General features: G+C 45.3%; 2 protein-coding genes across 2 annotated transcripts; one reads left to right on the top strand and one right to left on the bottom strand.

Annotated features, from left to right (window-relative positions):
- Window positions 1–6,730: 6,730 nt before the first annotated feature.
- TLNRD1 (talin rod domain containing 1) lies at window positions 6,731–9,878 on the bottom strand. The gene has a single exon (XM_066328337.1). It carries the CDS (start codon window positions 8,567–8,569, stop codon window positions 7,502–7,504), a length of 1,068 nt encoding a protein of 355 aa, XP_066184434.1. The 5' UTR covers window positions 8,570–9,878; the 3' UTR covers window positions 6,731–7,501.
- Window positions 9,879–19,252: 9,374 nt separating this feature from the next.
- On the top strand, window positions 19,253–25,153 carry MESD (mesoderm development LRP chaperone). Its single transcript, XM_066328338.1, has 3 exons — window positions 19,253–19,447; window positions 23,814–24,046; window positions 24,752–25,153. The coding sequence occupies exons 1-3, from the start codon at window positions 19,283–19,285 to the stop codon at window positions 25,014–25,016; spliced, it is 663 nt and encodes a 220-aa protein (XP_066184435.1). The 5' UTR covers window positions 19,253–19,282; the 3' UTR covers window positions 25,017–25,153.
- Window positions 25,154–26,161: the final 1,008 nt, after the last annotated feature.

Raw genomic sequence — 26,161 nt, 5'->3', positions numbered from 1 at the left:
GCCATAAAAGACACATGAGGCAGAGCTGGGCTCTGGCCTGTCGCCAGCCAGGGCCCTACAAGGAGAGCAAGAGCTTGTAACCCATGCAGGAGGGTCAGGATGGCAGGAACACAATTATGGCCCATGCTGGTACTTCAACTGCAAATTCACTAGCTGCCTAGAGTTTCAGCAAGTCTACCCAACATCCTAAATTAATTGTAAAACCACAAGCATTCAAAGTCCATGACAAATGACCAGGCCCACAAAACATCCAGACGTACACCTCCCACTGAAAGTCAGTGGGAGTTAAGACCCTAAATACTCCCACAGTTCTGACCAAATATTTTCCTTTTTTCCCCCTTAAAACCCCCAAGTTGGGTCGTTCCCTTTGAGTCTCTCTTGCTCACAGCTTTTTCCAATCCTGTATTTCACTGTAATTTTTGAGAATATCCCAACCTGCAGTGCCCAGCCAGCAGCACCTATCAGGAGATTGAGAGATGGTGCTGGTGTCTCTGGAGCATGTAGTGCTCACTTCAACAACTGCTCTTCATCCCACTCACATGTTACCAGCTCCATTTGCAGGCTGTTGGGACAAACTCCTCTAATGCCAGTCACCAAACAAGACAAGATTACAGATCCTGAATGAATCCATGTATAAACTCAGTATTGAGGAAATTTCATGCAGGCAGTTTCACTTACAGACTTTCTTGTAATGCTTAGGACCTATTTGAGTTTCTAAAAAGCGGGTTTTTAATTATGAGCAGAGAAACAATAGCTCACTTCAGCATGAAAAAGAATACACCCACTATTTTTCCATGCTCTGTAATTTAAAAATAGGTCAGCTCATTAGCTTTAAAGCTTTCAAAAATACTAAAACTGAAATACTGAGCTCGATTTCTTTTTGTTTTTTAAGCCAGACCCAAAGACTGAGGAGTTTTAGACCAATGACTACTTTAAGATGATGAAAGAGGATAAAGTTTTTGAACTATGAATCTAATATAGCCAGAACAGATTGATTTCATAGTAAATTTTTAAACAGAAAGTAAATTTTTAAACATTGACTAAATTTGAAGCATTTAAATAAGACCAGAGCATTAACTGCATGCCAATTCAGAAGTGCTGCAGGGCCTATAATTCGTCACTCTACACATATAGATCGAAATTACTTTTCTCACTTTTTTCCATCATGTGCATGTTCAGAATGCAAACAGGGGCCAAAGTGCACCTGAACAGCCAATTGAGAGACTTCCTATATGTAATGTGAACCAGACAGAATCAATACATACAGAAAAAAATTGACTGGGAAAGGGCAATTTCTTACTCTGTACTTAAAAACCATAACCCTGAGGGCCAGAATTGCTCTCCTGACATTTTATAAGTTGACAACAACAGAATTATGATTAGTGGGACATTGACTCTCAGTGCTTCCCAAGCACCTTCTACATGACCTGGGGGAACACCTGGTGTGAATTCAGGATGAAACAGGAGTTCATCAGTGCCAGTGCCCAACAGGCTTCAGGGCTGTGCCCTCTATCCCCAGACTAAAGTTCAGGTACCTGCTGCCCAAACAAACTGGAGAAAAACTGCTGATTTAAGATCTTGGTAAGTAAATCAACCCAAAATCCAACTACTCTGAGCTATCTCATACTTCCAGCCACTTCACCTGAAAACAATTTGATTTAAAAAATTGAATTTAAGCAAGTTGTTAATTATCACTTTTCAAGTATTTATTTTATTGAGGGAGAGAGGAGAGGAACATCAAACTATTTAGCTTTCCAAGTATTTAACATAAAACCCAGAAGAGCTCCATCTGGCAACCAGCAGGATTTCTAAATAATCTAAATAGTATCTACATAAGAACCAGGCTGTCTATGGAGGGAGACAACTTCGACTTTTACAGCCACAAGAAGTCTTTATTAACATAAAAGGAAATTATAAAGAATTACGTTAGAACAGGAACAAGAGCCTGGCAAGCTGACAAAAGACCCCAGGAATCTCTGCATTAATCTTGAAATGCTGCTTTTGACTTGTTGGAATATAGCATCATACTCTGCATGGTTTTAAAAAAACAAAATAAAAAACTCTCTTAGGTTCAAAGGACTCCAGTACAATAAAACTGGCTCTAGGAAAATATTCAGATTAATGAAAATCAATATGTAATTCCCCACTTTGCCACACAAGAAACAACCCTTAACATTTGAACATAGTTTGGAAAACATTAGTATTTAATTAAATCATGGGCAAGGCTCTTCATGTCCATAGATGTCTGTCTTCATTAAGAAGATGGTTCTGAGTACTGCTGCTAATTATGTAAATTAAATATACTTTTGAACTAGTCTTAAATATAAAAAAAAGATAATTCTAATTCACAAGTAAGTTAACACCTCAGAGTATACAGTATTTAATTTTTTGAGTTATTCATATGAAGGATATGGCCTTGCACTTCATACTTAGCCCATCTACTTTTTGGATCATTTGTGAGTGATCCAAACCTGGTGGTGGTTTGGTGTCATATGGGAAATATTTAACTGGTCCTTAATGCCCCTGTCAAGTTGCCATTGGGATTTTCTGTCAGTTTCTTGGCAAAAAATCAGAGTGAAACAGTGGGCCCAAAAAAACATGTTATGGTGATCCTGTGAGGATAGGGCAGCCTTGAAGCTCTGCATTTTCCGCTATCCCTGGGCTACAGGAAGAGAATTTCTATCTTTATCATTGCCCATCTGGCACCTTTCACAGGCAGCAAGAACAAAGAAGTAAAATGTACTGGCCCCTACCATCTGCTTCTGCTTGTGAAGTCTGGGAAGAGCCCGATAGGGAAGAAAGCAAAGAAAGATAAAACCCAACCCCTTCGTTTCCCACCAAACTGTTCTGGCAGGTACACGTTGTGCCTGGACTTCTTACACATCTTAGGGCCACCCCAGAGACCCTCTGGCTCCCTGCAGCAGCACAGCTGCTGAGCACAGAGCATCCCAAACCCTCCCTGCCCCATGTCCTCACTCCCAGCCTTCTGAGGCCCTGAAAGAAAGGTTGTGCTGTCTGAGATCTGCTTTATTGGATCAGCCACTGTTTTATCTAGAATAGGAAAATTCCTGTGGGTTTAACAAGAGGTATTACCCTACAGATTTTTCTCTGGTCCCACCTCCTTTCCCATCAGCCACATCCCCTGTTACTGCAAGGCTGCATACACCATGTGTTGGCTGGACCCCTTCTGCCTCTGACAGAAGTTTGGCCAAAAAGAGCAGATTTTCTGCTACTTTGATCATTTCCTGTGGTAAAAAGTGAAGGGAATTATCTGACCCAGGGTCTTTTTTTTTTTTTTTTTTTTTTTATTAGTTTTGAAAAATAGCATGGCTTTACATTTGCAAGTTCCCTTAAATAGTGTACTTGCTTTCCAATAGCATTTTGCTGCTGGTTTACTGGTTGCCTTACAGAACTTACTTTTTTTAGAATCAGAAAACACATTGCTCTGATCTCAAATTCGAACTCTGCTGCTGTATTACATCAATAATGACCTTCCCTATGCTGAAGCAGCAACCACAAGATAGTATCAAATTTACAGACAATACAAAGGTGTCAGCTTCTTCTCTGTTAAAAAATTATTACATTTAAAAAACAAGCTTACTTCTCTTGTGGTGGGGATAGCGTTGTTTTTGGCTACAAATGTGCATTGCATAATGTCTTTAGAAATAAGTTAACCATTTTATTAAGTGCACTATTAGAGCAATCTATGACATATGTAATATAAGCACCTTAAAACTTTTTTCCCCTCAAGACTCCACGTCAGAAAACATCTCATGCTTGTGTAAGCCCATGTTGAAATAGTCACAGTACCTGCTGACCGAAATGGTGTGGAAGCATTTGGGAACAGGGCCCTAAGTACAGTGCCAAGTGATAATCACTGACCTCGAAGGGCCCTGCAAATGCACCCTGAAAACTCGTCCATTTTTTTCTTTTTTCTGGCCCAGAGAGTACGTAGTAAATAAACATGAATCCACCCACTGAACTAATGTCTTGTGTCAGAATTAATATTCTATAGGAATAAATGTCAAAGAAATTATCACAATATACATTAAGTCTTTATAGAAATGGCACTACACCATTTAAAATAGATACATATATTCACACTAAGTAGTGGGACTCCACTTTTTTCAGCTCAGAAGAATGCACAATGTGCAAGTTGTGCTTGTTGGCATCAAAACTCTTTTTTTTCCAACTTTGCTGTGCTAATTACACGAGTAGCACAGATTCTGACAGATAGACTGTTGAGCTGAGGCCAGGGTGCAGTGTGTGCCTCCCTTTGAGCAAGTTGTACTCTCAAAAGAAATGATTGAACATTTTGAACTGTTAAAATTACTATTGTTTTAAAATGTTACAGGAAGTTACTTTGATGAATTTACTATTTGTGTATATGTATTTTTTTTTAATCAGCTTGTTAAAAAATCATGGCCTGGCTACATTTCCCACTTTAGTTATAAAACTGAATCCTTCCTGAACTCACACAGCTCAAAAGCAAAGGGAGACCTAGGGCAGTCTGGTTTCTTTCAGTATTAAAAAAAGAAGGTAAGTACTTATTATTACATGTATGCATGTACCTCACTTAAAAATATAATAAGAAAGGGGAGGACGAATCTACAGTAACCTTGTTAAAACAAAAATTGCACTAAACCACTTCAAACAAGATCTTACCGCAACAAAACCCAGCATTATCATTGTTAATAATACAGTGCCTTTCATATGCAGAGGTAATAAAGACGCTGTAGTGTGATCCATATAACCTCAATAATGTGTAAATGAATGAAAAAGGATCTAATTAGTTCAGCAGCACCAAAAGCTATTAAGTAAAAACATCAAAAAAGAGCCAGTGGGACATTACTTTTTTTTTTGTAAAAACAAAACAACCAAAAGAACCAGGTTTGTCTCTGGAGGTCAGTGTAGGTGACAGTACGTGGGAAGCCGTGGGGCTAAGGATGCTCGTACCGCTGTGTGCCCAGCGCCATCCCGCACGTCCCGCACGCAGCGCTGCCCCGGCAGGATCCGGGCAGAGGAAGGGCGGAGCGGGTTCCTCACCTCCTGCCTGCCGCAGGAGACAGATAGCACATCCTGCACGCCTCGCCGCTGCCCCTTTTCCTCCACAGCCACGGGGAAAAGGAGGAACGGCCCGGGAGGTGCCAGCGGAGACACCCACGAGGGAGGGAGAGACAAAGGACAGCCGAGCAGATACTGCAACACAGCCACAGGACCTCCCTGGAGATGGCCTTGGCCTCCTGCGAGTCCCTCTGGGCTCCTACAGCTGCTCCGGCCATGCAGATGGGAAAACGTTTGTGTGTGCACATGTGAGAGCCTCTTAGGAAATACCTGTGAGGGCATCTCAAAGTTAGAACACTGTGTGCAGATATTTACTCGTTAGCAAACAGCGAGGGGACTTCTATACTTCACCACATAGCTGTGGGCACTCGTGCCTCTGCAGCACACAGCACGTGGGGAGAACATCACACCCTGCGGGACGGCAGCGTATGGCAAAGTCTTGTTCATACAATTCACTGAAGTCAGAAAAGTTCCATTTAAATAAAAACAAAACCTAACACAGAGGTTCACCGTACTTTAGGAATTATTTTTCTCTAACCCTGAAGATACGGATATAGCTTTTATCTCCTCCAACAGATGTATCTGCTCACTACCCAGTAACGTTTCACTCCACTTCAGTAAAAACATCATATGCAAGAGGAACAAAAATGCTATAAAACAACAGCCTTTCCTCCAGGTCCATTCCATACCCAAAGCCCAAAGGTTTCCTTCTTCAAAGGAATAAATAGGACCATGTTTGTTAAGGTTTAAGCCACAGTAACAACATTTTTAAGGTGCTTCCTCCAATAGCTTTCAACATGGTTTGATCTGCAGACCTATAAAAACCCCACAATTATGCAATGGAGCAGGACAGAGAAACAAAACCTCCTTTCTTCTATTTACCTTTAACAGAACATATAGAAGGCAAGAGATCTCACAGGGCCACAAAGACCAGGCTGACAATATTCGTCATTGCAACTCTGGAAACTACTGCAATATGCACTAAGCTCCACTCCCACCTCCCAAGGAATTCAACTGGAAGTCGGCTGCACCTCGAAAGTTAGCCATGGTCTCTTGTAATTTACAACATCAAACTCAAACTGCTTTGACAGGAATCCCTGCTGAGGAGCTGCAACACAAATCTCTGAGGAATTAAAGCACCCATTCCAACAAAGCTTCACAATCCCCAGAAGACATATGGCACACGCCGGGCTAACCAGCAAGAGTTATGTTTTTTTCACAAAATAATACTGAAACTCACAGATTTAACACACAGATGGCCCACAACATCTGCAAGGATTAAAATACAAAACCTTCTCAAAAGGTAACACGAATGCTGATAAAGACAAAGCCAGGCTGTGCCCTGCTGCAGCGACCACCAGCATTCTGCAGAGCAGTGCCAGTGCACAGCAATCCCAGTGCACAGCAATCCCAGTGTCTGCAGCACTGCCCAGCTGTCCACACACACAACTGGAGTAGCTCTGTCAGAGGCTCCTGAGGAGGAGGGGTAGTACTGGGAGAGGGACAGTATTTATGCAAATAAAAGAACTGAATTGAAGCCTGTATGCTGCCGTCTAGAACTTACAGTTACGTTTGTACCACCCATTCCCTGGGGGAAATGACATACAATACAAACAGGCCTAGTTGTTCAATTATTCAAGTATTAAGAGATTCACAGAAAAGCATCTGAGAAACATAACATTTTAATAGATGAAATAAATACTCCAGTACATGCAAGATAAAAACTGACATTGGAAAAAAAATTAAAAATCACTTTTGTTATAGTGTAATTTTGTTTGTTTGTTTAAACACTCACAGTAGCTTTTCCCCCAGTTTGGAAATCAACACATGGAAAACATAATCACAACCTCCAGTCCTTCCACTCCTACACACCAAATGCACTTCTAACCTAACACTTGATGCAAAATAAAAAAAGTCATACAAAACAAAAACAAACAAAATAGTAGCTACATCCATCATCTATGTGTTGTTGGATTTTTTCATTTTTTTAAATGAGTAAGAACTGAGGTAACCTTTTTCCTGCACAACAGAACAGCAAAATTTAGAAGGGAAATTTCGGAAGACAAGACAAGACAAACTTTAAAAACCGCACCCAGCGCGATTAAAGCTCTTTTTTTTTTCCTCCTTTTTCTAAGATACCCCCACCTCCCCAAATATAAAAAACTTTGAAACAGTTTTACCACTTGTGTGAAGACCTTGTTGAATAAACGAAAATTTATCTGCAGATACTTGCTTAACCTTAAAGTAAAATAAAAAGAAGCCAAAACTGGCTATCTTTATTAATACATATAGTTTGAATATGCTCTGCTTCTTCACCACATGAAATCAAAGGATTGGGCTCATCCAAGCAAATTCTTTGGTATACAAAAAAGGGGTGAGGAGGTGGGATATTATTTTCCTTTAGCAATGACTGGGATCTAAACAGAAGATGTGGGGGTTAATTCACAGAATTGGAGTTCACTGGCGGTAAAGTCCTGGGTGAAGATCTTTCTCTTAGTGCCTGAGATAGCAGGTTGCAACCATCCGAGACGGCGCAAGCTGAGTTCCTCAACCTTTCCCTGTAATCGCTCATTTTGGTGCTACTTTCGGGGTGTTGGGCTATATCCCTGAGGCATTGGGTCAGGAGCACACAAGCAGATACCACACTCATGGCTCCTCCTAGGATGGCAGTTTGCACAGCTTTGCCCTCTGGATTAATGGTGGCAGCTTTACCCAAAAACTGGGGCTCAGTGGCAAAGCCCACCAGAGCATAGACAGACTGCACCAAAGGTCCACTGAACAAGACGCACCGGTTCCTGGTCAGCTCGCTGGGTGAGGTCTTGACCTCCTTGACACAGGCCAAGAGGGCAGAGGCGCTGGTGCTCATACATTTGACACTGAGTTTGAACTGCTCCTTAGCAAATTTATCCTTGGATTTCTCACTGGCCAGCACGCAGGCGTCTGTCAGGAATTTCAAGTTCTTGGACATGTTCTGAGAAACCTCCAGCAGGAGCTGAGGGCTCATATCTGCCAAAGGGGTGGTCTTCAAGACCCCGCAGCCGTGCTCCACCTCATGCCTACATCGGGTCACCTTGTAGCGATCCACCAAGCCAGGCATGGCAGGCTGGGCCCCCGGAGTCTCCACTGCAGCCAGGTAGGCAGCGTGGGCAGAGCACTCAGTGAGGGAGACCACCAGCTCCCCCATCTCCATCAGGCTTTCTCCCACCTCCCCGAAGCGTCCCATGTTGAGCTGGCTCTGGACGTCATGGGTCAAGATGGAGAGTCCTTTGGTCCTGGCAATGATCGTGTCCCTGCACTTCTCAAAGGACTCACCGAAGACAGACAGACTCTCGGTGTTCACCGGCCTGGTCTCGCTCGACAGCAGAAGCAGATCGGCCACCAGTTGCATCTTGATCTTGCAGTGGTCGCAGATAGAGATGAGCTTCTTCCTCTGCAGGGAGCTGCTGCTGGGGATGCCGCCGCCGGAGACCTCGCTGCTGGACTTGCCGGAGCCACCGCTAGCCATAGCGCCGGGGGGGCACTCGCATGCCGCTCGCTACCCCGCTGCCGCCGCCTCCGCCGCCGCCCGAGCAGTCCCGACTGAGCCCGGCAGGATCGCTCTGCCTTTTCCGCAACATCATTCCATTAATCGCCGGGAGGCAAGAAAAGGCTCTGGGCGCCGGGGCTGCTGCGGGGACCGAGCTCGGCCGGGGCGCCCGCCCCGCTCCGGCGCCAGCCTCCGCTCCTACGGCGCTCCCGCGGCGGGGCGGCGCTCGCCGGGCGCCCCCGGGCCCCGGTCTGGCATCCTTTTGCTAAAAATACGTTTCGGTTTGTTTGTTTTTTTTTTTTTTTTTTTCCCCTTTTCGCACGCTGGCTCCCCTTCCTTCCACCGCCTCGTCCGGCTCCCCGGCTGCGGGATCCTGCGCGAAGTTCCCTTTACCAGACGCAATACCTCAGGGACGCGCCGCCGCCGCGCGGAGTTGGGGCAGGGGCGCAGCCCTCCAAGTTGCTACCGCGCCCCCGGCGCCTCCGGTCGGGGAGCGCCCGCCGGGCGCAGCTCGCAGGGGCCGGAGGGGCGGCGGCTGCGCACCATGTGCCGCCCCCGGCGCCCGCCGCGGCCCCGGCTCGCAGGAAGCGCCGCGGAGGGTGTGGCCCGCCCGCCCCGCACGGCCCCGCCGCGCACCCGCGGGGAGCCGGCCCGGGAGGGGAGAGGGGCACGGCGGGGAGCTGGGACGCGGGGGACCGTGGGAGGGATGGGAAAAAAAAATAAAAAAAAGAAGAAAGAGAGGAGGGGAGAAAAAAAAAAAAAAAAAGCTCCACCGGATCCGGGTGCTGGGGCGGGCGGATCCGTTCCCCTTCCTTTGCCGCTGCCTCACTCCTTCCTGCCGCGATCATTCACGCGGCCGCTGCGCGCTCGCTCCCCGCCGCCGCGGTCCATCCCCTGCGCCCCGGGCCCTCCTCGCCGGCTCCCGCGGTGGCCGCCGCCGCACCAACTTAGGCTCTTCCCGCAAACAAGGGTGGTGGCTGCGGGCTGCAGCCGCGGATGCTGTGACCCGCCCGGCCTTGCGCTCCTCCTGCCATCTTCCCTGGCTGAGCCGCCAACTCCCAGGGAAGGAAAAAAAAAAAAAAAAAAAAAGAAAAAAAAAAAGGTTCAAAAAAAAAAAAAAGGAGGGGGAGGAAATCTTCGTTTAAATTTCTCAGGCTTTCAGACAAACTACTGGGAAGCGGCGGCTGCGACGGCGCTGCCAGCCAGACGCTGCACGGCTCTGGGGGAGCTCCCCCGCCCCGCTGCCTTTGCTGTAACCTCACTTGAGCCTATCGAAATCTTTTGTGCGGTGTCACCGCCCTTCGTTTAAATCCTGCCCTCCCCCCGCCGCCGCTCCGCGCCCGCCGCCGCTCGCTCCTCCCAGGCGGAGGGGGCAGCAGCGCGGCACCGCCCGCCCGCCGCCGCTGCCCCGTCCCCGCCGCTCCGTGAATAAACAGCGAGCGGCGCCGGAGGGAGAGGCCCGTGGGAGGAAGGCGAGAGGCAGCGGGAGCGCGGCGGCGCACGGAGCGGTCGGATAGCGGAGAGCGAGGAGCCGCCGCAGCGCCGGGACACAGGCGGCCCGGTGCCGCTCCCCGCCCGGCCCCGGCCCCGGGCAGCCCGCCAGGTGAGTGCGGCGTTCCGCTCGGAGCTCCCGCGGGGCAGCGCCTGTGTCCGGCTGTCCCGGTGCGGGCGGCAGAAGCCGTTCCTGTGCCGGCACCGAGTGACAGAGCCCGGCTGAGCGCGGCTCGGAGCCCGGCCCCGCCGCTCCTCGTCCCGCGGGGCCGCTCTGCCCCCGGTACCCGGTACCCGGCCCGGGCTGGCCGGCGGCAGTGCTGTAAACGCGGGATGGGGCATTGCTGCGGCTTCCTTTGCGCAGAAATAGTGCTCTCAGCGCTGGCCTTGACCCAGATTTTAAACCAATGGAGACGAATTTGGTCTGTTGCTCTCCCGTTTCTTCCGCAGTTTTTGAACAGTTACTGTTTATTAGACTTTAGCAGGGAAAATGTAAACCAACTGACACTGCTGCGCACTGAAAGCTCTATGAAGACTTTCTCTGATCTGTTTCTATTCTGCAGCACCCCGAGAACTTTTTCAGATGATTCAAAAAGCAAGATGTTATGTTCAGTAACCCTGAGACACGCATCAGAATCCTGTTCCTCGGTACCTGCATCAATATAATCCGATTAATCAAATTAATCCATGTTGAAACCACATCTTACATTTGTTACGTGTTTTGCTGTAGCATAAGCTGCAGCTAAATAATAACATTATTTTGTTCCTTTCAATCAGAATTCTCCTCTTAAATCAGCTGCCTAATTCTAGGCCTTTAGAAGGCATTTGGCAGGTTACAGAACTCCAGAAGTACATTTGTCCCAATTCACAGTTAACATCCTGCTACATTCCTACTACTGCAGGGGTGTAAGTGACCTTGAAATGAATGGAAATTGAACCAGATTCCTCACTTGCAGTTGCAGGTCAGATCCAACAATGTCCCGGCACAAACAGAGCCCACCTAATGGGTTCCATACATTTAAAGAGCTTCAGACAAGGTTATTTGCACATATTCTCAGCCATTAGCTAGAAGAACCTTTGGCCTTCTACTTTTACAGCATGATGTGAGCAGGATGAACACAGATGTGGAAGTGGGGGGTTAACAGGGTGCACATATCTGGGGGGCAGGGAAAGCCCTTGCCATAAAGCCAGGCTTGAGCAAAGGGGTAGATGCTGGTCCATGGGTGTGTCAAAAATAGGGCAGTTCTCCACCCATCCCTCCTCACAAAAACAGTGTGAGGAAAATTCTGTTTACTTGAGTCACATTATAGCAGTTTCAAGGAAGGTCATGATTTGGGCCTAAACAATTTTGGCTTACTGCCAGCAACTTGTTTTCAAAAGTATAAATAGGAATGATTTCAGAGTACTCTGAAAAATAAAAATCAAGGGGCAGAAGAAACCAGCTGAACTGTATTTCAAAGTATTTCCAGATATGTCCTTAAATGAGGTGATATGATATGCAGTACAAAGAATGTCTCTCATAAATACTAACCTAGTTTATCTTTAATGAGGATTGACTACATTTAATTAGGGTTTGAAAGATTTCATTTAAGAAAACGTAGGTCTCATCCCTGGCTAGAAGAGGTGTTACATGACCTAATAATCTTTTCCATTTTTAGATGCTGCTGCCTGCCATGATGCTGTGTGTGATTTGTGCCGTTCCCCAAGGACAAAGCAGAGAGATCCTTGGTCTGGACAGGTCCTGCAGTGCCTCCTCCACCAGTCTCTCTCCACAGAAACCCAGCTGGGCCTTAACTGTGACAGTTCCTACAAGCTGACAGGGCCACCAAAGCTCTCGGTAACTGCTACAATGTAAAGCAAATATTTTTCTAGCTCTTATAACCCATCCACAAGACTGATTCAGTCCTTATCTGCCTCAGTATTAGCGAGGGGGAAAACTTTAATTTTTGTCCTGTAGTAGGTGTTGCATGTGAACAGTGTCCAAAAAATCTTGCCAAGTGCCATTCTCCTCCCATAGTAGCCATGGGTGTTTACCTCTTCTGCATATTAAATGTTTGGGGAAGAGTGACTTGGCTTTTGCTTTTTGAAAAAATAGTGTAGAAAATAGCACTTTCATTAGTCATTTTTGCTGTGGAAGTGCCATTTCCTGGAGCAGCTCCCTGTTAGATCTGTCCTACAGACAGCAGGGTTGCTGCCTAGGTACACCCCCTGAGTCTGTGTTTGCCATGAACATACAGTCTCATTCCTAAAGGCAGCCTTGGAGGTGGATTCTCTTGGGCTGGTCACCTGAGCAGAGCTGAGAGGCAGCAAGGTACATGGTTTAAAAGGCGGTACATTCATCTCTGTGACTGAGGAGGAAACCTGCACCCAGTGATGTTTGGGGTGGGTATTTCCTTCGTAAGCCTTCTGCATGTCTCTTTCAAGGAGAATGTGCTTATACCCATGTATTTCACACCTGCTGAGCGCAAGTGGTCCACAGGACTTGGGCAGCTCACTGAATTGGTGTAAAAACTTGGAAGATGTGAAAATCAGGTGGCCATGCTTGGCTTTAAAAAGGTTTCACTGACAGAGTCGGAATGAATTAACTCTCTGGGGTTCAAACCAGCAGGCATTGTCAGATACAAGGGATTAAAAGGCTTTTTAATGTGGCTTAGTAGTGTACAGAAGATTGGCTTACTTGTATGAGCTCTTCTTTTGTCACATTGATCTTTATTTTGCATTGTGCTTAGTACAACAGAAACTGGAGGCTGAAGTCTTTTTTCCTGAATCATCTGACAGGACTTGGCCCTTTTATTGCTTAGTAAAATATTTTTTTGTGAAGGAGGAATTGATTTTTGCCAGTGTAGCCACTGTTGAGTAATAGCTGAAGAATACCGAGTTGTAATAATTTCATGAGCACTGTATGTGGCCAGGTCAGTGAGAGGAAGTTACTATACAGTGGGTTGTACTTCTTTATATTACTTTCCTGTATAGATGTATCGATCTAACCTAATAGGGAGCTAGCTGATGAAGGAATAAAAAAGGCAATTCAGTGGTTCCCCTGTGTCAGCTGTTTGTGACTAAACCCATGAGGTGGTAATTACGGGAATGATAGCTCCAGTTCTGAGGGATGCAGCTGGTTTCTCAGGCTGTAAACTAAAAATCATAGGAGGATAAAGTGGGCAGGGACTGATGGAAGAGGTACTTCAACACCAAGGCAGACTTTGCAGAAGAGGTGGATGAAGATGGGCCTTCCTCTCTGCAGCAGTGTAAGTCACACAGAAGGAAAGGCAAGTGTGTTGACCAGCTTATTGTTCTTAAGATCTATTTTGTCTTAAATGTTTTGGTGCTGAGTAAGAGTTTAGTGGTCAGTGCTTACAGCCATTACTTCATGAGAGACTAAAACTGTGAGGTCTGGGTCTGTCTGGGGTCTGCAGAGGTGGCCATGGTCAATGCACTGGGAGTGCAACCTGAGAACTGGTCTGCTTGTAGCCGAAAACACAGATCTGGAGGAACAGTTAATGAGGCACTTGAGACAGCAAAGTGCAAACGCAGTCACAAGTTTTGTTTCTTCTTTTGTCTATAAATAAATAAGTTTTAGAATAGTGGGTGAGCTTTCACATGCAGGTTTGATTAACCTTGGTGTTCTGATGCAGTGGTTTGTGTTTGTTCTTTTTTTAACGTGGCATACTCAAAAACACAGTATCAAAGGTAAAAACAAATTTATTACATAGACTCCATTCATGTAAATGTCCCAGTAGTGGGATGCTGGTCAGTTCCCATTTCTCTGAAAGGTAATACAGCAAAAAAGGTTTTTCTTTTGTTGTCCTTTTATTCACCATTTGTTGCAGTTTTCACACTCGCCGTATATAATCAATTGGTTGTCCCCTGCTGTTACCATGGATATTTAATACATCAACATGGAAAAGAGACATGTTTTTATGAAAAGGAAAATGCAGCTACAAAACTCCTCTTGCACTGAATGGATGGCTGTGCCATATTTTATGTGAATACAGCCAATAATGGCTTTTTGCTTCTTGTTCTTGCGTGTCATCTACACACACAGACATCCCTCCTGCACCTCGTGTGTCGTGGGGCCGGTGCCCAGGATGTGTCATGTAGCTCCTGGAGCCTGTTCTCCCTCCCTGGAGCAGGTGAGAAGGGCCAGAGGCAGGTTTGTAACCTTGAAACTCAGGAGCACTTAATGGAAGAATGGCAAATGCTGTTGATGAGAGTGGTCCAGCATAAACAGGAATCTGAGACCCTCCCTTAGGCTCTTACGTCTGGGTTTTTTTGAGATCAAAGGAGAACATGGTATTTTGAACAAAATGTGCAAGGGCCCACCCTTCCTGCATTGCACTTTTGGTGGTATGTTCTGTCCTGCAGCTGTAATACTCTACAGAAGGGTTTGGGTTTCTCCCTCCCTGCCCTCTTTTAATATGTATCATGAGAGAAATTTAATAGATGTTTTCACAGGGATCTCTGCTCCTACACTGCTCTCATTGTGCCTCTGTGTTCTGTGAGCAGGGCTAAGCCTAGCACCTCTAATTCATCCAAAGTTCAGGTAATGTATTACTTACATTAAATGTAGGTGCCAGAACTGACCTGTAAACCTAAAATGAAATTGGGACTACAAAATTAATTTCATTTAGATTGTGAAAATCAGACTATAAATGGAATTCCTGTGGGAACTGTGTAAATCTTTGACATTGATTTAATGTAATTCTTTTCCTAATAGGGTAACTTTAAATTGTGTAACCAGTACATAGCTTTAACCAGCACAGATCTGTAGCAAATCTTGCAGTAAGATGAGTACTAAGAGGAGCATTCTGTGGTGTTTCTGAATTTAAGGATCACACTGTATTGCATTAATGCAGTTGACTGGACAGTCATCATACCCCCTCCCCAGCCCTGAGCAGATAGGTAATGACACAAAGCTGGGATGTCATTTGTCAAACATCTCCATCCCATCAGTACATTTTAATTTATAAAATGCACGTACACAGGATAACACAAATTCAGGGTAAAGATTTATTTTATGTTCAAAACTCAAGTCAGAATCTGAATTTTGAGGTTAGGACCTGAATCAGAATTTTGGGTCTGAATCACAGTAGTTAATCCCTAATCTGGGAACATTTTGAATTAAAGACTTAATTTTTCAAATTAGATCCAGGAATTCAAGATCTGATTAGCTCTGGAACAAAAAGATGTGTTCTCTTAATAGATGCAAGTAAATATGTTTGTCTTATGCATGAAATTAAATTGAGAACTGAAATTATTCTGGATCATTCAAATGTTCATGCCCTAGATGACAGCATATTCTGCTTGCTCTGCTCCTTTTTTTCTTAGGCATGTTCATGTTTTTAAAGATAACATGTTCAGGTCTGATTCTTCAAGTTTAATTCTGCCTGTGAGTAAATTCAGAGGGTTGAATTAACACATGCACTGTCTGTGCATGAGAGCTCGGGCATTAGATTCTCTCTGCAGGGGAACATTTAGGGTACTTGAGATAATTTGACCAATGAAAACAGTAATTTTGAATGTTTTCCTACAAATATCTCATAATTCTGTAAAATGTATGGTAGTGCTTTTAAACAGGGAAGAATATGCTGAATGCTGGGACATCTCAAAGCTTGCTTGAAGTTTTCTGGGTCTCTTACTCAAGCATGTCTTCTGTATTGTTTAAAACAATATTGTCCTGGTCCTCCTCTAAGCCAGTAGGTGCAAAAGCCTGTCAGGTTGTATAAGAGTCAGATCTCAATCAGTTTTGATATTCAAAACTACCACTACAAGGCTGACTTGCACAACACTTAATTCATCTGGGCCTCTCTTAAACATCCTTTTGTGTCAGTAGTTTTTGAAATGAATTAATTCTTCCAGCCACAGTGAGTGCTGATAGCAGGCAGCCCTTACATGTTCATTCTCCCTTCTGCATGCTTAGGGCTGATCTTCTGTCTCAGTTGTCTCTATGTCCTTCCAAGAAAGCAGACAGTGCCTTTTCCTTAACGAAGCCAAGTTCTTTGTTCTTTCTAAGGTTTCATTCCAAGGATTGTCAAAGGACAAGGTTTAAGATTCTACCATACTGTATTTGCAAAGAAAAATAAAATGTGACAAATCCACTTTAAAATAGAAAATTGCATATAAAACTCCACCACCAGCAAAGACTTGAGAGAGCTTTCGGCAGTTTAAAATTGACATTCTTCTCCCACCTCGTAAGAAAGAATGGTCTGGAAAATACATTTTGCAAAAATATAGTTCCAAAAATGGGGACAAAAAGAGAATCTCCAACTTCATTAACAGAAATTTGGAACATCCTGAATCCTCTCATATTGCAGCTTGACCCAACCCTGCTCAATAATGAAAACAGTTTACAAGGGAAGGTAGATTTGCCTTTCTGATAAGGTATAACTTTATAATTCAGGGTACTACGAATAAAACTTGAGGGTTTCAGAAGCAAAAATGACAGTCATGGCTTGAGACCTTCCCTGGCCTGACTAGATGGGACTTTAGCTACAAGGTGAAGGAAGCATTTACCACCTTACTCTTGCAATCTCCAATCAAAGTAGCCATGTATTATCTGATACATTTTGTACTGCAATCCTAATAGTGTTAGCCGCTAGGACTATAAAAACTGTTAAGAAATGTGAAAACTCTTAAGCTATAAAAAGCATATTGGCATGATTCAATAGATGTTCTGATCAAAACACAGTGTTCTTCAATAAAAAGAAAATGCAATTTAACTTGCGGCTGTCAGTGGTGTGTGCTGCATTGCGTTTATTTCTTGCATGGGAAAGAGGAACAGCAAAGAACAGGGGCTGAACAGGTGTTTGTCCTGCAGCTGACCCCACAAGCAGCAGACTTGAACGAGTCTTCCCAGACACAGAATTTTGCCTGAACAGAGGTAGTTGCAAAGTCAGAGCCAAGCACAAAAACTACCTCCTTTTCAAACTAAAGCTTTTACTGGCACGACAAGGAAATGCACAGTGTTGTTTGGTGCAGTCCTGAGTATGCTGAACAACTTGTTCACCTACCAAAGGGAATCGAGTTACTTTTGAGATCCATATCTGAACTTAGGATCGGGTATTAAAGAAAGTAAGTTGGCTTGGTTTGTTCTAACAAGAAAAAACAGAATTGAAGAAAATATTTCCTAGTAGAAATTCAGTGAAAATATTTTATGCTGTAAGTCCAGCATTCCAAGATAGAATCTTTATAATTTTTTTCCAGTGAATGTCTGCATGATCCAGGAATAACAAAAGCTAGCAGAAACCTATTTTAGTAAAACCTCATTAATCATGGCAATCTGATATAGTATACCTGATGGTCGTTATATTTAATGAGAAATCACGAAGAAAATGTGCTCATTAGTGGCTCTTATATTGGACAGCTCTGTGAGAAGTACTTGTCTAAACCCTGTTTCAGTTATGTACATTTAACAAGCTCCATGAATAGCTCTGGGCTGCTTCCTGTTCCTCCGGCATTGGCAGCGTGTCTGAAATGTTATAAAACACATGGAGGCTGCAGCCCATGCTGGTTGTTTATGGGGGTGCTGAAATCTTGGATCCTGCATCCTCCTCTGCTGCTTCTTGTGGTACGTGGGCTTGGCAAGCTGCTGCTTCGTGTGCTGTGTGTCTCCCTGGTGTTCACCAGCTACGGGGCCCTGCAGTGTGTGGTCACCTGAAGAGTTAGTCCAGGCTTTGGGGAGCCTCCCCAAACCCACTCCCCTGCCTCCTGACTGCTTTTGTTTTGTATTTGCACACTTTGCCCATAAAGGCAGTGGGCTCCTGGTTCATCGCACGGCCAGAGCTGGATCATCTGGGGTTGAAACTAATTGATCTTTCTCCCTTCCAACCCAAAGCCCTTCTGTGATTACAGGATTCTATGATACAGTAACAGAATTGGGGTTGAAGCATTCTCTCGACAGAATTTGCTTTGAACCTGGTCTGCCTTCAACGCTGGAATGGAAAAGCAGCCTGTTCACTAATCAGCCTGAGTGCAATTAATACCAGCAGCAGTAACAGTGATGCTTCCTTGAATTCCCAAGTTTGAACTCACTGGAATGCAAGGTGAAAGGTAGAAGACAACATTGTGCTATTTGTAATTAAAATGCTACCATGAGGAAAAAAAGAAGACTGGAGTGAAATAAGGCTGTGCAGACATCCATGCATGTAATTTGGTTTAGATAATGGAAAAACAGCCTGTACAAAGAAAAAGCCGTATCTCTTACATCTTTGTGGTGGTCAGATGTTCTGGGCTTGTATTTTATTAACAAACAGCATTAATTTTAATAGTTTTCTTTTTGAAACCTAATGTTGCTGAGACAGTAGTCAAAATCAGAAGACTCATGCAATGAACCCAGTTCCCATCACACAGATCAGCAAACCCGGCTACTTTCCATCCTGTTTAAAAAAAAAAAAAAAAAGAAAAAAAAAAAAAGGCAACAAGAAGCAACCACATAGTTTAGATCCCAGGCGCTGGGCCCAGCATTTATTTACTGCTTGAACCTCTCAGTGCCCAGCGTTCCCTCCCTGCCCGAGCCCTGCAGGACCGCACCGAGGGCGGCACGGCCTGGAGCGGGGCTCCGTGCGGGGACACGGCACCGGGAGGGCCGGCAGTGCCCCGGGCCCGGCCTTCCCTCTCCTCCTGCCGGCCTCATCCATCCATCCATCCATCTATCCATCCCACTGCCCTTCCCGCTCCTCCTGCCGGGTCATCCATCCATCCACCCCACTGCCCTTCCCGCTCCTCCTGCCGGCCTCATCCATCCATCCATCCATCCCACTGCCCTTCCCGCTCCTCCTGCCGGCCTCATCCATCCATCCATCCATCCCACTGCCCTTCCCGCTCCTCCTACCGGCCTCATCCATCCATCCATCCCACTGCCCTTCCCGCTCCTCCTGCCGGCCTCATCCATCCATCCATCCCACTGCCCTTCCCGCTCCTCCTACCGGCCTCATCCATCCATCCCACTGCCCTTCCCGCTCCTCCTACCGGCCTCATCCATCCCTCTGCCTTTCCAGCTCCTCCTCCCGGCTCATCCACCCCTCTGCCCATCCCGCTCCTCCTCCCGGCCCGATCCGCCCTCCCCGCTGCTCCTCCCGGCCCGATCCGCCCTTCCCGCTGCTCCTCCCGGCCCGATCCGCCCTCCCCGCTGACTCCTCCCGGCCCGGCGCTCTGTGCCCGCCCATGAGGCGGCCGGGGCCGCCCTCCCGAGAGCGGCAGAAGATGGCGGCGGCCGCGGGCTGGGCGCTGCTGGCCCTGGCGCTGTGTCTGAGCGCGGCGGCCGCGGCCGGCGGCTCGGAGGGGAAGCGGCGGGAGGGTCCTCCCAAGAAGAAGGACATTCGGGACTACAACGACGCGGACATGGCCCGGCTGCTGGAGCAGTGGGAGGTGCGGGAGGCGCCGGGCCCGGCGGGGTCCGCCCGCACCACGCGGAGGGAACGCCGCGCTGCCGGGGGGCGGCGGGGCCGGGCCGGGGCAACTCCGCGGGGAGCGGCCGCTCCGGCCGGCCCCGGGAAGGCGGGGGATCCCCGAGCCTGGTCGGGAGGGATCCCCGAGCCTGGTCGGGAGGGATCCCCGAGCCTGGTGGAGGGTGGCCGGTGCCGTGTTCGTTCCTCCGAGGCTCTGGGTCCGTGTGGGGGGGTTCAGAGTCGGAGCGAGCGGCCCTCAGCCGGCCCTGTCCCGCCTGCACAGCCCCCGCACCCGGCCGGGCGCTCGGTGCCTGCCAGCAGCCTCGTCTGGCTGAAAAGTCTGGTTTTTTCCAAGTATTGAGCGATGCACATGTGACCGAGGGGCGGATACCAGGAGAAATACTCATTTCACGTTTACAGGGTAGATACGGCACTGTTTTGGTTTGGTGTTTCTTTCCTATCTTGCTTCATAGTAACGACTTCTAATTCCAGCTCTCTCTCGTCGCCTTTATCCTTATCAGCTCCCTGCCTTAACTTTCCTTGGCGGTTTCCCTTCACTCTTCTCTCCATGTGGTTAGATTCTTTTCACTATGAAAAGTTCCGTCGTCTTTTGATAAATGCCAAAGTGCTCCTCACTGTTATTTATTTTTTTCCCGTGAGGTTTTTCCCTGAAATATTTTGCAAAAAACCCTGAAGGAAATAATAGAGAGAAAACTTCTGTTTTATGTAACACCAGTTGCAGCTGTAAATCAAGGTGAAGTGTGTTTTATAGGTGAATTTTAGGTAAAGTAACAGGAAGTATGGACGCCTGCCTTGGTCCTGGTGGGCAGGTTGTGGGCTTGTTCATCCCATGAATTGTTGCTGCATAAGTCCTTTAGGAAGGGAGGTTCTTAGAAAATTGAGTTTAAAAATTATATAAAATTAGTTAAAGGCTCAAAGTTCACTGTTCTGTTGGTGGTATCAGCCAAGGACCCAACAGACCCAGCTGCTAAAAAAATCAAGGCTTAATATTGCCCAACTTGAACCAAATTTGGCCTTGTAGGGAAAAAATCTTTAAAGGTGAGCATCTCTTTTTAATGAGATGGCTGAAAGGAAGGCTCAGGTTAATGCTGTTGTAACTCTTGACTGTATGTTCTGCTCCAGCCCTCGTGGGCAGGTCAGGAGGCTGTTGGGGATTTTTCCTTTTCAGCTGCAGCAGGTCCCTGCTCCAGGTCACTGTGTGCTGCACAAATACAGATGTGGCACAGCAGCTGGAGTCACCGCCCGGGCTGGGGGTGTCCATGAGGAGAGGCACATGGAGCAGAGCAGGGGCTGGGGCACGGCACAACAATTAGGGGTTGTTTGGTCTGCTGTGATGTCAGCTGCAGGGCGTTTGGGCTGGTGGGAGTCGGGACACACAGGGAACATGAGAGGCTTGGGGGGAATGGTGGCCGGAGGGTGGAGGAGAAGAAAGGGCATGAGAGCAATTGATGGAGTGGGATGAGAAACAAAGGGGCCACTGTGAATTCGGGTGAAAGCAGGAACTGTGCTTGGGAATGAGGGGCACAGGGCATGGATCTGTACAGAATCAAATCTCATTGCTTTCAACTGAATGAAATTACTCTGATTTTTTTTTTTATTTCCCTGGCAATTAGTCTAAAACCACTGGAGGATGGTGGTTATGACATGCTTGGGTTCAGCCACCAGCCTGAGTCTGTGGCTCCAGCAGCTTTCCCAGCAGGAGCAGCCAGCTCTCTGTGCAGGATCTCGTGCTGCCCCTTGCACCATGTGCATGACTGCCTGGTGATCTGGGAGAGTGATCTGGTGGAAAACAAGGATGGGTGACAGGGCAAAGAGGCAGAGATGCTTCAGCAGCTCAATTGCACAACTAGAGCTTGGAGGAAGCCACCGAGGCATTTTCCTCATGGAAAGGGACTCACCTGGAGTCCTGAGGAGCTGGACACGGAACTGAGAATCTGAGCTGGAGGTCTCTTAGTTACTGAAATGTCAGGTGTTTAAATACTTCATTCCTGTTACAGGCTCAGGGTTTCTCAGGCTTGATTCTGATCACTGAATTGGCAAAGCATTTAAGTGGCATGTGTTACAAATGATTTTTAAAATCAAAATGCAGGGCATTTATGAGACATTTCTGAGATTGGGAGCTGAGGAGAGGAGCGAGTGAAGGAATAGGCAGTTTTTACTGTGTCTGTGTAATGCTTTCCCTCTGAAACCTCATGTTACTGTTTAGGTGAGTGAGTCTGTGTCCTGGGGTGACTTTATGATGCTGAATTGTATCCTCATTCACCTGTTTAGCCCAGAAATAAGTTTTGCACCTTTAAAACTAGATCTGAGAGTGAAGGGTGGGAGAAGGAGAAGCAGTGGAATGTCTGAGGCAGCTGTATTCACAAACATAGAGATAAGAGCTTCAGCTTCCCTTCTCACAGACTGCAGCACGGACAGCAGGAGAGAGCTCTCTTTTGCTTTTAGTTAGATTTTAGCTAGCTGAGGCAGAGAAGTTCCCTGGACTGTGGCTTTTCTTTTTCTTGGAACTGCTCTGGACTGAAAACTCAGATAAACTCCGGGAGCTCACACCTGTGGCCCAGCAGGGGCTGGCATGTGGCATTTTCCAGTGCTGGAGGGACTGATAAGAGACTGAGCAAGCCCAGCTACACCCCACAGCAAGGGTCTGAATTTGCCATCTCTTCAGAACAGTAAGAGGTTCCATTGTTTAATATTACTCATTTTTTATGCTCGTGAATACTTTGCTTGTTAAATAAACAAGGGTTTTTTCCACTTTTCTCCAAGAAAATCTTTTCCCAAACCAGCTGGGGAAGGACCACATAAAGCTGCTTTCTAGGGGACCCATTTGGAAGTTTTCTCCCAAATTTGGCCTAAAGCAAGACAGTGTGCTGGACTTTTCAATGCAAAAGCTTACACTTTCCCTTCACTTTTTTACCTGTTAGATAGCTTTAAGCATAGCTGCATGACCTTATGTACAGAAAATAAGAAAATAAATGCCATCTAGGGGAATTCTTGGCATCTTCTGATAGTACTCCCATTCAAACTGTATGAAGAAAACTTCAGGAGCATTTAGTTGAATAGTTAAGAAAAAAAAATAGGCAATACATTTTAGTAGGTCATGTTGTCACTAAATCCAAAGTCAGTTTCTGTATTTCATACAAAGTATTTGGAAATGTTTCTTTCTGCCTTTTTCTTTCAAAACTATTAAATAATCTGTCTTTGCTCTAGTCAAACCAAACTTAAGCTTCAACTTGCTTTAAATTGTGGAGAGTGTTTTTCAGTCAGTCACGTGAGATTTTGTATTTTCACTGTACTTCACCAATTTGACCATTCACCATTCTCTGGTTTCTTGTAAGGTATGTTAGTGATGGCAGGGACTTTCCTTGGGCTCTCCTTTCCTCCCAGTTCACTCATTTCAGAAACTTCAAGGCACGTGAACTACCTGAAAGCATGTTTCAGACTTGCAGTGTATGAGAGTTTCTTTTTCTTTTTTTTTTTTTTTTTTTTTTTTTTTTTTTTTTTTTTTTACTTTTTAATTCTGTGACACAAACACTTGCTGCAGAAATCACGTTCTGGCTTATGATGAGTTGCCATTATATTCAGCTCACAGTTGTGAGCTGCTTTAAGGGGCAGTAGTTTGATTGTGCCTTTCCAAATATTTAAATGGCTGTCAGCTTTAGCAGAGGTTAATTTTTTCTTTTTTGTAGGAGTGATTTACTCTGGGTGAGTGTGTCATCAGGCTGTGAGCTGCATCTGTGCATTAGAAAAGTCATGAAACTTTTAATCAAAGTCTTTCTGTGGCATAAGCACACAGAAAATCTAAACTCCCATGGGTTTAATTGTTTAAAGATACAAAGTAAGGAAACTTAAATTCTCAAGCAATCGCATGATTCTCAGAAGAGCATTTTGACCTCTGAAAGCAATATCAGATGAATTTTTTTTCATATATGTGTGCATGAGGCTTTTTATTGCAATTTCCCCACTTCATCTTGCATGGATAATAAATATTTGTGAAACTGAAGAAAAAAATACTATTTTATGAGTTTTGTAGGTGGAATTGTATTGAATTAGCCTTAAGGCTGAAATCTTGCTCAGTGTGTGACAAAATGAGATTCCACCTGTCATGCATCATTTTCAGGGGAGGTTTGTAAGTGGAAAGAGCACTTTTGGTGAAGTATCTTGAAACAACAGTCACTATTTCTTTTGGTTTCATGATGTCCATCATTCATCTAAAAAATACTTTATCAAAGCACAGCTATTCTCTGAAGAAAGAGAAATTAAAAAATTACCCAAAATATATTTATGGGACAGTTGAGTTTAAAGCTTCCTTGTTGTTTTCAAAACAGAAAGATGATGACATTGAAGAGGGAGATCTCCCTGAACACAAGAGGCCTCCAGCACCAATAGATTTCTCAAAATTAGATCCGGGCAAGCCTGAAAGCATCCTGAAGATGACAAAGAAGGGGAAGACTTTGATGATGTTTGTCACAGTGTCAGGAGATCCCACAGAAAAGGAGACAGAAGAAATCACCAGCCTGTGGCAGGGCAGTCTCTTCAATGCAAACTACGACGTGCAAAGGTGAGCTGTTGTGCACAAGGATAAAGTTCTTGCCTTTGCAGAACCCTTTCTTTCTTCCTGAAAACCTTTTCAACTGTTCATCCTTTGCTGTTTTTCACCTCCATCATCCATTACTGTTCCTCTGTTTCTTTGTCAGTTGTGACAAGACTTGTGGTGTGGTGCAGAAACCTCTTTAGTGCTTATGCACTATGTGTGTGTGTGTATAGCCCAGATTCTTTCTATCTCACAGTGGTTCAGCTATTTATCAGTTCTAGCTGCTTCTGTGTGCTTGATGGAGAGCATCTCACTCTGAAGACTTGTCACCACAAAAGGCTTTTTGTTCCCCTGCTAAAAAATGTGACTTTTTTTTTTTCCCTGAAAGAGAGAGCATAATTTTGAAACAGAATGTTGTGCTCTTTTATTGAGGCTGAGAAGGGTTGCAGTAAGTGTATAAAACAAATTTAATGCTCATTAGTGGATTTTGCATAGTGCCAAATTAGTTCTAAATTTGTTTCCTTATTCCTTCTTCCTTGGTTACTTGTTGACATACTTCATACATTTCTTCCTAAATGTAGTAGAAAATTGTTTTGTCCCCATCCCCAGGCAACAACTAGACCAGCTTCTTGCTCTTAAACATGTGCCTCAGTCACGGAGGCTCTGTGAGCAGATGCTGGAGTGTTTGAAAAGCACAGACCTAACTGAAAAAAATATGACTTTTTCCTCTAGGTTTATTGTTGGCTCCAATCGGGCCATCTTCATGCTGCGGGATGGTGGCTACGCCTGGGAGATCAAAGACTTCCTGATAAATCAGGAAAGGTGTGCAGATGTTACTCTGGAAGGTCAGGTTTATCCTGGTAAAGGAGCAGATGGAAGTGAGAAAGTGAAAAACAAAACAAAACCCGAAAAAGCAAAGAAGAAAAAAGACGCAGAGAAGAAATCTAATGGCATCAAAGAGGACAACCGAGCAACCAACCAGAGAGAGGAGCTATGACAGCCACAGGACCCAGACTGAACCCTGCTCTGCTGCTCCCTGAAGGGAATCTGCTGATGAGTCCTGGCTTTTGGGGAGGAAGGAAGCAGAGACTACTGAAGCTTAAATTTATGTTGAAATTCACCAGTTTACTCATTGCTGTTGGCCATTTGTTTAGTTACAGGAAAGGTAACGCTTCATGCCAGCAATTGACTGCTTTAGTTTGTAATTTTTTTTTAATGTTTTTGTTGTTGTTTAAAACTAGCATGCAAATCTGTGTGTCTAACATGGCAATTTTAATTTAAGTGGAAAAGAAGAATTATAATTTCAGAGTACACTGATGTTCATCTGTAGCAGCTGTGTCCATCTTGGGTGTGCAAGTCATGGATTCGCAGCTGCTGTCAGAGAGCCAAGTGCAGTGTGAAAAGATTCTCTTGGAAGATCGTTTGATAGACACAGTTGATACTAAACTGCCCAAAGTTGCAAAGAATAGTGGCCAAAGATGCCTGAAATTACAGGGTTTAGGTTAGACTGCCTGTTTCTTTAAAATAAACTCAACCCATTGTGTCCCAGGAAATCTGTGGCAGTGCTCAGGAGTGTGATGGATGCTAGGTAGGAGCTCTGCTAGTGCACTCCAGATCTGTACAGGAGAGACTCTGTGCCCTTCAGAAGTGAATGGAGTTGCAGCACCTGCACAAGCAGTGTCAGGGTGAAAAGTGAAGACAAATCCAGGGCATTCAGCACTCCTGCTAAAGGACTGTGCCTGTGGAAGCAGCTGCTCCCTGTGCCCCATTACTCAGGCAGTGAGCTGGAAGAAAAAGCTTTAACTCTGAAGTTAATTTGATTTGCTGATTTAATGGTTTGTTTAAGTATTTGAAAAAGTGCTAGTTACAGCACAGAGTTAAACTTTGAGTTAAACATATCACTTACTGATGCTGATCTGGTCAGATTTTGGTCGTTTTTTTCCTTGGTACAGATTCCTGACTGATGTGGTTGATTATAAATGACCATTTGATTTGAATACTATGAAGTTGGACATATGGGAGCCAATACTTTGTATAATTGGGGAGGTTTTATTATTACTCAGATTGCATTCAGTCAAATGCTTTGCTGAGAATTGTTTCCCTCCTGCCTTACTACCAGTTAGGGACTAAAGGCACCAAATA

This window comes from Sylvia atricapilla, chromosome 13 (genome assembly GCF_009819655.1).
Source record: "Sylvia atricapilla isolate bSylAtr1 chromosome 13, bSylAtr1.pri, whole genome shotgun sequence".
NCBI classification, from domain to species: Eukaryota; Metazoa; Chordata; class Aves; order Passeriformes; family Sylviidae; genus Sylvia; species Sylvia atricapilla.
The sequence above is the reverse complement of the archived record's forward strand: the minus strand, read 5'-3'. Positions and strand labels throughout refer to the sequence as shown.